Here is a 14,769-nt window from a genome sequence, read left to right as displayed (position 1 = left end):
ACCACTGGCCTCATCCCATGTCCAACCCTCCTCCTCAACCTGACATTATCTGTCCATCTTCTTCCCCACCCTTCCCACTGACCAATCCCCACTGCCCCTACTTGCATCCACCTATTGCCATCCCACCTACCTTACCCAGCCCCACCCCTCCTCCCTCTCTTTATTTCCCAGCTCCTTGCTCTCTTCCCAGTCCTGATGAAAATCCAGGCCCGAAACATCAACTGTCCTGCTCCTCTGATGCTGCCTGACCTGCTGTGTTCCTTCAGCTTTACACTATATTGACATTCCATGCCATTGTAGTTTATTAATTTCTGCTTCTCAAGAATTTTTTTACAAGTTTGCTTTGTTTTAACTCCTGCTTGGCTGTAATGTGTCCTACTTTTCCAACCAACTAATTGATGCAACAGCTTTCGACACTCTTAATTTGAAGATGTACATTTTGAATATCACCATGACATGAACCTTGACTGACATGAATGTTACGTATAACTAGAGACTTATTTGTTGCTTTGATTTCTCTTGTGATTTGTCTTCTGCATTTATCTTATACCATGCTTTTGATTTATTTGATGTTACTTTATGTTTATGTTTGTGTTCTTCTCATTGTATTTCTTTTTATGCTGGGTAGGAGCTATTTATCGTGTGATGAAGGGTTCAGACAAAATGTTCCATCATTTACACAGAGGAAGCATGGTTTGCAGAAGTTTTGAATTGTGTGAATATCTTTTACTGTGTACTATGTTATGTTGAAGTCTACAGCCCCTTGTTATTGTCTCCATCAATGTTTACATGTTCAACTATCTGATGATTTCTAGTGTGGTGAATGAAAGAACCAGCGGATGGTAGCACACAATTCCCATCATTTATAGTGTTCAACTAGGCCATGTCTGGGCTTACTGACAACCTCTTAATAGGCAACCCTTTAATAGATAACTTCTAAAGGGGATGATCGTATGAGAAGCCTTGCCCATATCATGTACATGAAAACGAAACATCAATGATATCCAGTAAGCGTGATTGTGGAAGAGCCCTTTTTTTAATATTGTGCGCATGTATAATTTATTCAATGATACCGTAAAAATGAGTAAAACTTCAATGTCTCTTACCTCCATCATGTGTACAAACAGGTTATTAACAGCTTTTTCAATGCTTAGAGCTATTTCAGGATTGAGTGTGTTAAGATCATTCCCTGGTCTGCTTGGAGAAGAAATTCTCCTTATTTTCTGTGGTTTACAGCTTCCTCAGATTTTTGCACACAGCATCCTTAGTTTTATGTACATAGAATCCCCTTTCATTAATAGGGATATAGAGTACAAGAGCAAAAACGTGATGTCAGATTATATAAGAGATTTATTACCCCTCAGCTGGAGAATTATGTACAGTTCTAGATGCCACACTATAGAAAGTAGGTAAACATACTGGAGAGAGTGCAGGAGTGGTTTGCAAGGATATTCCAGTTGTGAGGATAGATTGAAGAGGTTGAGACTGTTTTCTTTGAAGATAAGAAGGCTGAGAGGAAATCTGATTGAGGCTTTCAAAATTAAGGATGTGTGGAATATAGTAGATAGGGAGAAACTGTTCCCATGTTCTTGTTCCTTCCACACCAGAGGGTGTAGATTTAAAGTGATCTGCAAAAGAAGTAAAGGTGAAGTGAGGAAAAGCTTTATCCACTCAGTGAGTTGTTGGGATATGGAATATATTGCTTGGAAGTTTGGAGACCGGTTCAGTTGAGGCATTCAAGAGGGCATTAGATGATTATTTGGATAAAAATAGCATGCAAGAGTATGGGGAAATAACGGGGGATTGGCACTAGATAAGGGATGGCACAGGCACAATGGATTGAATAGTTTCCTCCTTTATTGTACCACTTCTGTGATTTTATTTCTGAACTGTGTTCATAATTCATCTTCTTTCAGTGTAAATTTATTACTCCGTGAGTAAGGACACCAGAATTGTACACAGTACTTTTGGTGCTTCTCACTAATGCCTGTACAGGTGTAACAAGACTGATACGTTTATATATTCCTTCCCCTTACAATAAATATCAATGTTCCATTTGTCTTCCTAATTATCTGCTGTTAACATGAGTGGTTCCACCATCATATAACACATTCAATTTTTGCAACTAATCCAGTAGTGTGACCATTGAGTAGAAGTCCATTGAGTGAAGTAGATTGTGTGTGAGAGAGTGAGAGAAGTTTTCAGAAATTAGAAGTTCATGGATGAAAAGAGGTCAATTCATGTCTTTAAGCAGCGTGTTGAAAGCGATTGTATTGATTCAAGTGGGAGCTGCAAGTTTTTAGATGATTATTGATACTTAAAAAAAAATATCATTTGCATTAAGGAGAAATCAAAAATATGTATTGTAAAGAGAGAGGGGAGTGTATAATTGAAGAGATCAGAGACCAGTAGCCTGAAAGAGAGAGGGAGAGGAGGGTAATAAAAAAAATTTGCATTTATTGAGTGCATATCATGACCTAGGATATCTTAGTGCTTCATGGATAATTTCTCCACAGCAAGATCCACAAACAACAAGGAGATCAATTTTAGCTGGTTTGGTTATTGAATAACTTCTGCCCTGGGAAATTTCTGTGCAATACAAACAGTGCTGTGGGATCTTCCAAGCTCAGCTTAGACAGGCCTTGTTGAAGGGATGAATCAGTTCCCCTCTCTTTAACCTCCTCAATTGGCTGCAACAAAAATTTAATGACATTTTTACAATGCAGCTAAATCTCCCTCCCCATGAAAATGTAGTTAACTAGTTTGACGTAAAATAAGAAGCCAATTGCAAAGGTGTAAGAACAATTTTAATAGTTGCTAACTCGGATTAAAGATAATAGACTTGACATAAACATACAAACACTGGTATAAGTTAAAAAGAGGATGGTGTCCAGTGTAAAAATAAACAACATAAAAGAACATGCAGTTTAAAGTCCTTGAGGTGTCAGGTTTTAACCTGTGACCACAGTTGGTTAATGGTTTCCTGGATCAACCTCAGTCATGAATCATAGAATCATACAGTACAGAAACGGGCTGTTTGGCCCGCCATGTCTATGCTGACCAACAAACACCAAACTGCACTAATCCCATTTACCTATAGTTGGTCCATAGCTTACTGTGCCCTGGCATTTTAAGTACTCATCATCTTCAATGTTCCAAGTGTGTCTGCCTCCACTACCCCCTTAGGCAGTACATTCCATATTTTTAACCACCCTCTGGGTGAACAAGTTCTTTCTCAGATCTCCTCTAAAGCACTTGCTCCTCACCTTAAACTTACGCCTTCTGGTCTTAGTCATATCTGTTAACAGGAAGGGATTCTCTCAATCCATACCTCTCATAATTTTGTATACCTCAATCACATCTGCCCTGCTGCAGGGAAAACAAATCCAGCCTATCCAGTCAGTCCTCAAAACTGTGACTTTTCATCCCAGAAAACATCTGGTGAATCACCTGCGGACCCTCTCCGGTAGTGCGCTGACCAGAACTGCACACGGTATGCCTCTGCGGCCTCGCTCCTATATTCTATGCCTTCATCGCCACACTTCCCTGTGCTGACCCCTTCAGAGATCTGTGGAATTGTATACTAGGGTCCCTTTGTTCCTAAGTACTTACTAGGGATCTACCATTCATTGTGTGTGTCCTTCCCATATTTCAAAATGCATCGCGCTTTATCAAGAGTAAATTACATTTGCCATTGCTGTATCCAGTTACCAACTGATCAATATCTGATTGTTACCTGACACCATCCTCTTCACTATCAACAACACCATCAATTTTTGAGTCGTCTGCAAACTTAATTATATAATTATGTGGGAGATAACGATGTGTAAGAGCTGGATGAACACAGCAGGCCAAGCAGCATCAGAGGAGCAGGAAAGCTGACGTTTCGGGCCTAGACCCTTACTATCTCTATATAATTATGCCTTCAGCATTCACATTCAAGTCTTTTATATAAATAATAACCAGCAAGGACCCAGCACTGAACCCTGTGGTATACCACTGGTCACAGGCTTCCAGTTTTATAAAAACAACCCTCCACCATCACTCTTTGCTTCCTATTGCAAGCCAATTTTGGATCCAATTAGCCAACTTGCTTTGGAACCAAGTATTTTTGCCCTTTGGACTAGTCTTGTCAAAGGCCATACTGAATTCCATTTAAACCATATCACTGTACTACCCTCATCTATGTATTTAGTCACTGCTTCAAAATACTCAAACAGACTGGATCTCCCTGTAACAAATCTATTTTATTCACTGATGTGCAAATGAGCATTTTTTTTGAAGGCAGTACTTATAGAAGAGAAATTGATATTTTAATTTACAATGGGATTACAGGGCTGACTCTCTTAAAATGGAATGGACTGTCATGAGTGCTACAAATGTTTGTTAATAATGAAAGCAGCAATAGTAACTAAAATACAAGGAGGTAAAAGAATGGATAAATTATCAAAGTCCCAAATTCTGCACTAAAATTGGAATTGGAAAACAAGAGTTGACTTAGAAAGGGAGAGAAGAGCAAATGAATGACATAGGATTTTTCTTATTCAGTCATGGGATGCAGACATCGCTGGCTGGGCCAGCATTTATTGCTGATCTCTCGTTGCCCCTTGAGAAGATGGTGATGAACTATCTTCTTGAATGGTTGCAGAAGTTTCAGTCAGTGGCTTGGAGAGGATGATGGTGTTCCCATGTAAACTGATTACATTTTTAATGAGCAGGAATGATTCATTGTTTATACAAAATAATGATTTGTAGTTTAGCTATCCTAATGTTTCTCTTTGTGTAGCATTGGATATCAGATATCTGTGTGTAAATTCAGGCAATAAATTGCTAAATCGCAAGTCTTAGCAAAAATTAGATCAGACTGGCAGTGGACAAAAAGGGATTTAGCTTAATTTTTCTCAAGAGCATTTTTCCTAGCCTTGAGCCATATAGTAAGTACTTTGGTATTTTGTCAGTAACTAGGTCAATCATGTTTATGCTGATTCTATTACATCATACGTTCCCTATATAATATGTGATGAGAAATGTAAACATGTACAAAATGTTCTTGGCATTGACATAAAATAGTCTTAGCTATTGCAGTTCTACCTTCGTATTTCTCCACTTTCTTTTTGCCCTTTATTTTGACAGGCATACTTGCCAACTTTAACATTTTAAATGCTCCAACATATACATTTTAAGCATCAATATAGCAAATGGAGCATGGAGAATAAGAGGGTTAATATCATAAAGCCATAAGACATAAGAGCAGAATAAGGTCATTTGGCCCATCGAATCTGCTCCGCTATTCGATCATGGCTGATGTATTTCCAAACCCCATTCTCGTGCCTTCTCCTGGTAACACTTGATCTCATACCAATCAAGAACCTATCTATCTGTCTTAAATACACTTAATGACTTGGCCTCCACAGATTAACCACCCTCTGGCTCAAGAAATTCCTCCTTTTCTCAATTCTAAAGGGTCATCCCTTCACTCTGAATCTATGCCCTCAGGTCCTACTCTCTCCTACTAGTGGAAACATTTTCTCCACATCCACTTTATCCAGGCAGCTCCATAAGCTGTAAGTTATAAATATTTCCCCCCTTGTCCTTCTAAACTTCACTGAGTACTAACTTTAACAGGGTCGATTTTGCTATAGAGAGCTGAACAGATACAAAAAGGGTTTTAATTGAATTTTGAGTTATCGGCATGGAACTGGCTGCAAGGCTTTGGAGTTTGAAAATGGGATAGATAGGTGGAGGGACTGACTGGGTTGTGAGTAAACGTTTTGCAGCAGCTTCTAATACAATAACAGTTTAGAAAGGAAAAGAGAAGGAACTGATGGAAGGGAACACACTGACTACTTCAAGAAGAGGAAGATTTTGCTACAAAAAGTAAACCAATTTTTAGAAATAAATTGTAGTAACTATATTTTCATATACATATGTGTTTGCAGCTATTAAAGTTATCACTGGCACAATTGACAACTGGAAGATAGAAATGTCCCATTTTTTATCCCTCCCAAATGAATTGTGGTTAGAATACAGCTGGTAATATTTGCTATAACAAGGTGTGGAGCTGGATGAACACAGCAGGCCAGGCAGCATCGGAGGAGCAGGAAAGCTGACATTTTGGGTCTGGACCCTTCTTCAGAAATGGCTTTTTGGAATTTTAATCACAATTACAATTAAACACTGAACAAAACTTGCAGATTGCTGTACATTTTAAGCTAGTCAATGATAATGAGAATTTCAAGCAAAAGAAGGGTTGCACATACCCTCTAAAATGTTCTTAGATTGACACAATATAGTCTGAAAACCGCCCAAAATAGTGTTTACAGCTCCCTGAAACAAAATAAAATATTGTGAAATGAGACTAGAAGAAAAATGAACATAGACAATGTTACATCAAATATAGACAACAGAAACCTCTGATACTTCAAAGCTAGAACAGCTCAAGCCCCACTTCCCATTTCTGAAGAAGGGTCCAGACATGAAACGTCAGCTTTCCTGCTCCTCTGATGCTGCCTGGCCTGCTGTGTTCATCCAGCTCTACACCTTGTTATCTCAGATTCTCCAGCATCGGCAGTTCTTACTATCTCTGGTAATATGTGCTATTTATTTTGAGTTGTCAGTTTGATATAAATAATTTTAACTGTTCATGTATTGCTCTTCATTGGGGTTTAGGCAGATCTACTTTTCTCATCTACTTTAAGCCATAATGAGATTTGTGTACTGTCCTTTTGTTCTAACTTTACCAGTAATCCCAAATGTATGCTGGAGAAAAATACAATATGTAACTGCTTTCTTTCCTCTCTGGTACAGATGTGAGACAAGAACACTTGCCTTTAGTTAAGTCATCGGGTTATCTCTCCAGTAATGCTGAGGGTACTACACAGAGAGAATTGATATATCCTGAGATCTGTATGTTAGAACTCACCCTACTGTCTGTTGGCAATCCCAGCCTTGAAGTTCTAATCCACGTCTTCAGAAGTCTGCTCAAGATTGTACAACACAGTGAAAAAAATGCTACATCTGTTTATCAGCAGGTAGAACAAACAAAAGCTGTCTGTTAATGCAAAAAGCGCAGTTTATATACGACTTAATTTTTCAAAAAAATCATTTATGTTGAAAATGTCAAAATATTCAATTTTAAGCAGTGTAAATTTAAAAAATAAAAAACACTGGAAATGTTTTTACATGGAAAACATTTGATAAGTTAAATAACATTGTGTTTGATTTAACAGGGATTGACTGACTGTAGTTTGAGTTTGTTATTCTGCTTTCCCGTCAACTGGAATTGCAATTGCTTCCTGTGCCATTTCAGACTCTGATTTAGAACCTAAATTCTTCATGATTACATAGAAATTACAGCACACTGAGGCCATTTGGCTCACCTGTCTGTGCCAGCCTTTATATTCTGTGCAAATCTCCTCCCAGCTGACTTTATATTACCCGATTGGCGTATTTTTCTGTTGCTTTTCAGAAATTTAAAGAAATATTGACAGATTCGGGGTGAATAATTTAGGCTGGGACAGATTCAGTTTAGAGCACTCTCCTCGTGCATTCTACTTAAAACATTTTTAATTGTGGGAACATTGTCTGGGAAGAGGAAAGTATCATTTATTTTGTGAAAGCAGACAGCTGAAACTAGCAGGTTGGGCCTACTAACTGTGCAGAAACTCAGTTGAATTATGTCATGGTTTGTAGGATATCCATCTTTCAGTACTTTGTGTAAGATTTCTGTCTTCTGAAGTCTTCATTGTGAATCCATTTCCGCTGTAAAAGTGGGGCTTCAGCTGTTCTAGCTTTGAAGTATCAGAGGTTTTTGTTATTTATATTTGATGTAACATTGTCGGTGTTCATTTTTCTTCTAGTCTCATTTCACAATATTTTATTTTGTTTCAGGGAGCTGTAAAAACTATTTTGGGAGGTTTTCAGACTATATTGTGTCAATCTAAGAACATTTTAGAGGGTATGTGCAACCTTTCTTTTGCTTGAAATTCTCATTATCATTGACTAGCTTAAAATGTACAGCAATCTGCAAGTTTTGTTCAGTGTTTAATTGTAATTGTGATTAAAATTCCAAGTTTCTGAAACGGTTTACTTTTGTTTATGCAGAGTGCCAGGCAGAGCTCGTGGAATTGTTGGTGACTCTGATCACCTCCAGGTTATCAGCAGAAGAGTTGACACTCTTTCTGAGACTGTTTTTAGAGAAAACCCCTCCAACTGTGAGTGGACTGTCTGCCTTATTTTCCGAAGATGCTTTTCAAAACAGATGACAGCACCCTCAAATGAAGATGGCAAAGTAGAGGTTTAGTTTGCCAACAGCAATTCAGTGTTACAGGGCAGTTCTAGGAGAAATTGACATACATAGAATTGTATTCAGAGTAACAGAAAAAGTAACTATAAAATACATGAAAAGTGCAAATTTTCAAAGTGCAAAAACTTCTGTGGTTTGAAGGAGAAGTCGTTGCAAAGCTGACAACTGTTTACACTGTTTAGGGGCTTTGGAAGAGGTCATAGGATCATAGTGCAGAAAGAAGCCATTCTGCCCATTGAGTCTGCACCAACACTCTGAAGAGCATCCCATGAAGAATAATCCCTCCCCCATCCCTACATTTACCATGACTAATCCATCTAGCCTACATATCCCTGGACATTAAAGGGCAATTTAGCATGGCCAGTCCACCTAACCTGCATGTCTTTGGGCTGTGGAAGGAAACCAGAACATTTGGTAAAGGCCATGCAGACATGGGGAGAATGTGCAAACTCCACACAGACAGTCACCCAAGACTAGAATTGAACTCTGGGCTCTGGCACTGTGAGGCAGCAGTGCTAACTGCTGAGCCACTATGCTCCTTTAGTATAGCAAAAACATTCCTGTGTGATTCACAGAGGCATAAAGATAAAATGGACACTAAGCCTAAGGAGGAAGAGTGATCAAAGATGTGTTATATGATATATGTGTGGCAAATATGATTTGCAATTCAGTTGCTTTATGCTGTGGGACTTCTCTTGGTGCTTTTTCTTTTAACCTACTTTTTTCATCAACCTATTCAGAGATGTTATTACACACCTCTACAGCAGGTGGGTCTTGTACCAGGCGTCTTGGTTCAAAGGTAGGACACCACGACAGCAACACAAGAGGACCCGTCTTGGTGCTTTTAAAATTTGCTGTTCTTTAATTTTGTGTAGATACAAATTGGCCATTTGGTAATTGAGTGTTTGATCGGCATTATGAGCCTAGCTTCAGGAACTTAGGAAGATAGCTCATTCAGATCTTCTTCACTAAGTTAGGGCCATATCAAACTCTGATCATTTTGGGTTGTTGCAACTGTTCATGGTATGAAATCACAGACCTGTTGAAGGCATCCTGATTGCTTTACTTTTCCAGGGTGTTAAAAGGAAATTAGGGATTCAATTTAGTGAATTTATTACCCAGTTTATTTGAAACAGGTGACGGTACTCAAATTGAGCAAGAAAAATCCCTATTTTCTCGAGTTGTGTCATAAATCTCTGAACAGGTTGGTTAGAAAAATGGTTTAATAAAAATAGGGCAACTACATTTGGGAATGTATTAGGTCACAATCCCAAAGCAGCTCCATGGTCTTTTCCCAGAGCCCCCGCTCATTAACCAAGACAGACAATTCTGCCCAAGAAAAGCAAAAATCCTTATTTTGGGGGCCCTATTGCAACACAGTGGCCATGTCCTTATCCTTACTGAACTGAGTGGTTTGGGCTCAAGTCTCACCTGCTCCAGAGGTCTGTAATAACATCTATGAAAACAGGTTGATTAGAGAAATAGGTTAAATTTTTAAAAATCCCTATTTGAAAAAAGTAAAATGCTACATTGGAAAACCCTGGAAGCTGACTGGTGATATATAGCCTTGTACCAAAATATCTTGTGTACTTCAGCCAGTAACTATATTCTAATATCCAATATAAATGAAGATGAAACAATTATTTAGCAAATATTCATTTGAAGTCAGTGCATCAATTTTTGCTGATGTTAAAAAGAAAGAAAAGGATTGAAGTTTGGCACCAGGAAGAATGAAGATCAACGAGCTAAAACAGTATTCTGTACAATCGCTTAACATTTGTTCTGCACCTTATTACACCATCATATATTGTGACCTCTCTTTATTAGGCTTTCCAAAGATTCTAGAGTAACCCGTATTCCATTAAATAGATGAAAATTTTGGAGCACTATTTTCAACAGAATGCAGCAAATACAATAAATTATCCGGATTTGCAATTGAATATTTTTAAAAATATTGTTTTTCTTATATTTCAGAAGATACTACTTAGAGGGATTCTGAGAATAGCAGAAGCAAATGTTGATATGCTCCCAATGCATTACCTTACCTTCCCAACAGAATTCAGCACAGATATTTTCAGTACCATTCCAGCCATGCAGAAAACCAATTCTGCTGCCAGCAGCAAGAACTCCGGCCTTCTAAGGCGAGTGAAATTTCCACAGAGCAAGAGAAATACAGAATTTGAAGGATATACCCACCGATTGTCTTCACCTTGGCATGTGGCTCCACTCCATTTGCCACTTGTTGGTCAGAACTGTTGGCCAAATATGTCAGATGGCTTTAGTGTCTCTCTATGGTTAAAAGTGGAAGTCACCAACGCAACGGACAAGTCACTTGAGAAAGATAGGAAACAAAGACGATATCAGCTAACTACATTCAGAGAGAGTAGTTTTGAAGGCATGGGTAAGAATAGAATTCAATTTTCACTTTTTTTTTGCAAATTTATAAATGAATTAACGACTTGTTTTGTATGTCCTGCATTACAACAATTACATTGTAAATATACTTAATTGACTGAAAAACACTTTGGGATATTCTGATGTCGTGAAAGAGCCTTTCCAAACATAGGTTCTTTCTTCTTTGTTGTATTCTTGTATTGTGCGGAAAATCTTTGTGCAACTTTTCAGCAACATACTTCAGCAAAATGCCAGAAAAAGTGTATTGTTTTTCTGTCTGAAATGAAAGACAAAAGACATGACATTGGCATCTCTCTCAGTAACAGCAGCTATTTGTTATGGCATAATTACATATATTCTTGGCTTGGGTACCAGTTAAGGTCCTAACCTAGTATTTGCATATAGAGCCATAAAGATGTACAGCATGGAAACAGACCCTTCCGTCCAACTTGTCCATGTGGACCAGATGTCCTAAATTAATCTAGTTCCATTTACTGGCATTTAGCCCATAATTCCCTGTAAACCCTTCCTATTCATATACTCATCCACATGCCTTTTAAATGTTACAATTGTACCAGCCTCCACAATTTCCTCTGGCAACTCACTCCATGCACGCATCACCCTCTGTGTGAAAAATATTGCCCCTTATGTCCCTTTTAACTCTTTCCCCTCTCATCTTAAACCTATGCCCTCTACTTTTGGTCTCCCATACCCTGGGGAAAAGACCTTGACGATTCATCCTATCTATGCCCCTCCTGATTTTATAAACTTCTTTCAGGTCACCACTCAACCTCCATCTCAGGGAAATTAGCCCAAGCCTATTCAGCCTCTCCCTATAGCTCAAACCCTCCAATCCTGGCAACATCCTAGTAGATCTTTTCTGAACCCTTTCAAGTTTCACAACATCCTTCCTATAGCAGGGATACCAGAATTGAACTCGGTATTCCAAAAATGGCTTAACCGATGTCCTGTATAGCCACAATATGACCTCCCAACTCCTATACTCAATGCACTGACCAATAAAGGCAAACACACCAAACGTCGCCTTCACTATCCTGTCTACCTGCGAAACTGCTTTCAAGAGACTATGAACCTGCACTCCAAGGTCTCTTTGTTCGGCAATACTCCCCAGGACCTTACCATTAAGTGTATAAGTTTCTGCCCTGATTTGCCTTACCAAAGTGCAGCATCTCACATTTATCTAAATTAAATTCCATCCGTCACTCCTTGGCCCATCTGATCAAGGGCCCTTTGTACTCAGAGGTAAAATTCTAGGCTGTCCACTACACCACCAATTTTTGTGTCATCTGCAAACTTACTAACATACCTCCTATATTCTTATCTAAATCACTTCTCTAAATGTGACTACAATAAATCAGATCAAATCAAAAAGCAGTGGACCCTGCACTGATCCTTGTGGCACACTGCTGGTCACAGGCCTCCAGTCCAAAAAGCAACACTCCAGCACCACCCTTTGTCTCCTACTTTCGAGCCAGTTCCATAGCCAGATGGCTAGTTATCCATGTATTCAATATGATCTGACCTCATTAACCAGTCTACCACTCTGAACCTTGTCAAACATCTTACTGAAGTCCATCCAGGCCACGTCCACTGCTCTGCCTTCTTCAATCCTCTTCTTCACTTCTTCAAATGACTTCCCCCACACAAAGCTATGTTGACTATCCCTAATCAGTCCTTGCCTTTCCAAATACATGTAAATCCTGTCCCTCAGAATCTCTACCAATAACTTGCCCACCACTGATGTCAGGCTCACCGGTCTATAGTTCCCAGGCCCTTCCTTACCACCTTAAATAGTGGCAGCACATTAGCCATCCTCCAGTCTTCTGGCACCTCACCAGTGGCTGTCAATGATACAGATACCTCAGCAAAGGTCCCAGAAGGCACTTCCCTAACTTCTGACAAAGTTCTAGGGCACACCTGATCAGGTGCTGGAGATTTATCCACCTTCTTGCATTTTAAAACATGCAGCACTTCCTCCTCTAATATAGACACTTCTCAAGATATCACTATTTATTTCCCCAAATTCTCTGGCTTCCGTATCTTTCTCCGCAGTAAACATTGATGCAAAATACTCATTTAGTATCTCACCCATCTCTTGCGGTTCCACACGTAGGCAGCCTCTGATCTTTAAGGGACCCTATTCTCTTCCTAAGTTACTCTTTAATCCTTAATGTATTAGTAGAAACCCTTTGGATTCTCCTTAACCCTATTTGCCAAATCTATCTCATGTCCCCTTTTTGCCATCCGGATTTCCCTCTTAAGTATACTTCTACTATCGGTGACCAGTGGTGTTCCATAGGGATCTGTTCTGGGACCTCTGCTCTTTGTGATCTATATAAATGACTTGGATGAGGAAGTGGAAGTGTGGGTTAGTAAGTTTGCTGATGACACAAAGGTTGGTGGAGTTGTGGACAGCGTGGAGGACTGTTGTAAGTTGCAACGGGACGTTGACAGAATGCAGAGCTGGGCAAAGAAGTGGCAGATGGAATTCGACCCAGCAAAGTGTGAAGTGATTCATTTTGGAAGGTCGAATTTGAATGCAGAATACAGGGTTAATGGCAGGATTCTTGGCAGTGTGGAGGAACAGAGGGATCTTGGGGTCCACATCCATAGATCCTTCAAAGTTGCCACCCAAGCTGATAGGGTTGTTAAGAATGCATATGGTATGTTGGTTTTCATTGGCAGGGGAATTAAGTTTAAGAGCCATGAGGATATGCTGCAGCTCTATGAAACTCTGGTTAGACCACACTTGGAATATTGTGTTCAGTTCTGGTCACCTCATTTTAGGAAGGATGTGGAAGCTTTAGAGAGGGTGCAGAGGAGATTTATCAGGATGCTGCCTGGACTGGAGGGCAGGTCTTATGAAGAAAGGTTGAGGGAGCTAGGGCTTTTGTCATTGGAGTGAAGAAGGATGAGAGGTGACTTGATAGAGGTGTACTAGATGTTCAGAGGCATAGATCGAGTGGATATCCAGAGACTTTTTCCCGGGGTGGAAATGGCTATCACGAGGGGCCATAATTTTAAGGTGATTGGAGGAAGGTATAGGGGAGATATCAGAAGTAGGTTCTTTACACAGAGAGTGGTGTGTGCGTGGAATGCACTGCCAGCGGTGGTAGTAGAATTAGATACATTAAGGACATTTAAGCGACGCTTGGATAGGCATGTGGATGATAGTAAAATGAATGGTATGCAAGTTAGTTTGGTCTTAGAGTAGGATAATAGGTTGGCACAACATCGTGGGCTGAAGGGCCTGTACTGTTCTGTTCTTTTTACTGCCCTTATAATCTTCTGTGGATTTACTTGGTCCCTGCTGTTTATGCCCGATATATGCTTCCTTCTTTCTCTTGACGAAAATCTCATTTTCTCTAGTCATCCAGCATTTCCTACACCTACCAGCCTTACCCTTCACCCTGGAATATACCGTCTTCAGACTCTCATTATCTCATTTTTTTTGAAGACTTCTCACTTTCCAGCCATCCTTTTACCTGCAAATATCTCCCCCCGATTCAACTTTTGAACTTTCTTGCCTAATAACATCAAAATTGGTCTTTCTTCAATTTAGAACTTTAACTTTTAGATCAGGTCTATCCTTTTCCATAACTATTTTAAAACTAATAGAATTATGATCACTGGCCCCAAAGTGCTCCGTCACTGACAACTTAGTTATTTGCCCTGCCTTATTTCCCAAGAGAAGGTCAAATTTTGCTCCTCCTCTAGTAGGTACATGCACATACTGAACAAGAACATTTTCTTGTATGCACTTAACAAATTCCTCTCAATCCAAGCCCTTTACACTATGGCAGTCCCAGTCTATGTTTGGAAAGTTAAAATCCCCTACTATTACCAACCTATTATTCTTATAGATAACTGAGATCTCCTTACCAATTTGCTTCTCAATTTCCTGTGGACTATTGGGGTGTCTATAGTGCAATCCTACTAAGGTGATCATCCCTTTCTTATTTCTCAGTTCCACCCAAATAACTTCACTGGACGCACTCCCTGGAATGTCCTCCCACTTCAGCTGTAATGATATCCCTAATAAAAAATGC

At 39.4% G+C, this 14,769-nt stretch overlaps 1 protein-coding gene across 1 annotated transcript in view; it reads left to right on the top strand.

Moving 5' to 3' along the window:
* Nucleotides 1-14,769, top strand: part of lyst (lysosomal trafficking regulator) — a 327,516-nt gene that overhangs the window by 162,259 nt on the left and 150,488 nt on the right. Inside the window, exons 9-12 of the mRNA XM_048597088.1 lie at nt 6,808-7,031; nt 7,891-7,957; nt 8,104-8,213; nt 10,280-10,706. Of these exons, the coding sequence (XP_048453045.1) occupies nt 6,808-7,031; nt 7,891-7,957; nt 8,104-8,213; nt 10,280-10,706 (828 nt within the window). The remainder of the gene's footprint in view (nt 1-6,807; nt 7,032-7,890; nt 7,958-8,103; nt 8,214-10,279; nt 10,707-14,769) is intronic.

The sequence above is a fragment of the Rhincodon typus genome, chromosome 5 (assembly GCF_021869965.1).
Source record: "Rhincodon typus isolate 14 chromosome 5, sRhiTyp1.1, whole genome shotgun sequence".
NCBI classification, from domain to species: domain Eukaryota; kingdom Metazoa; phylum Chordata; class Chondrichthyes; order Orectolobiformes; family Rhincodontidae; genus Rhincodon; species Rhincodon typus.
This window is presented reverse-complemented; position numbering and strand designations above follow the sequence as displayed.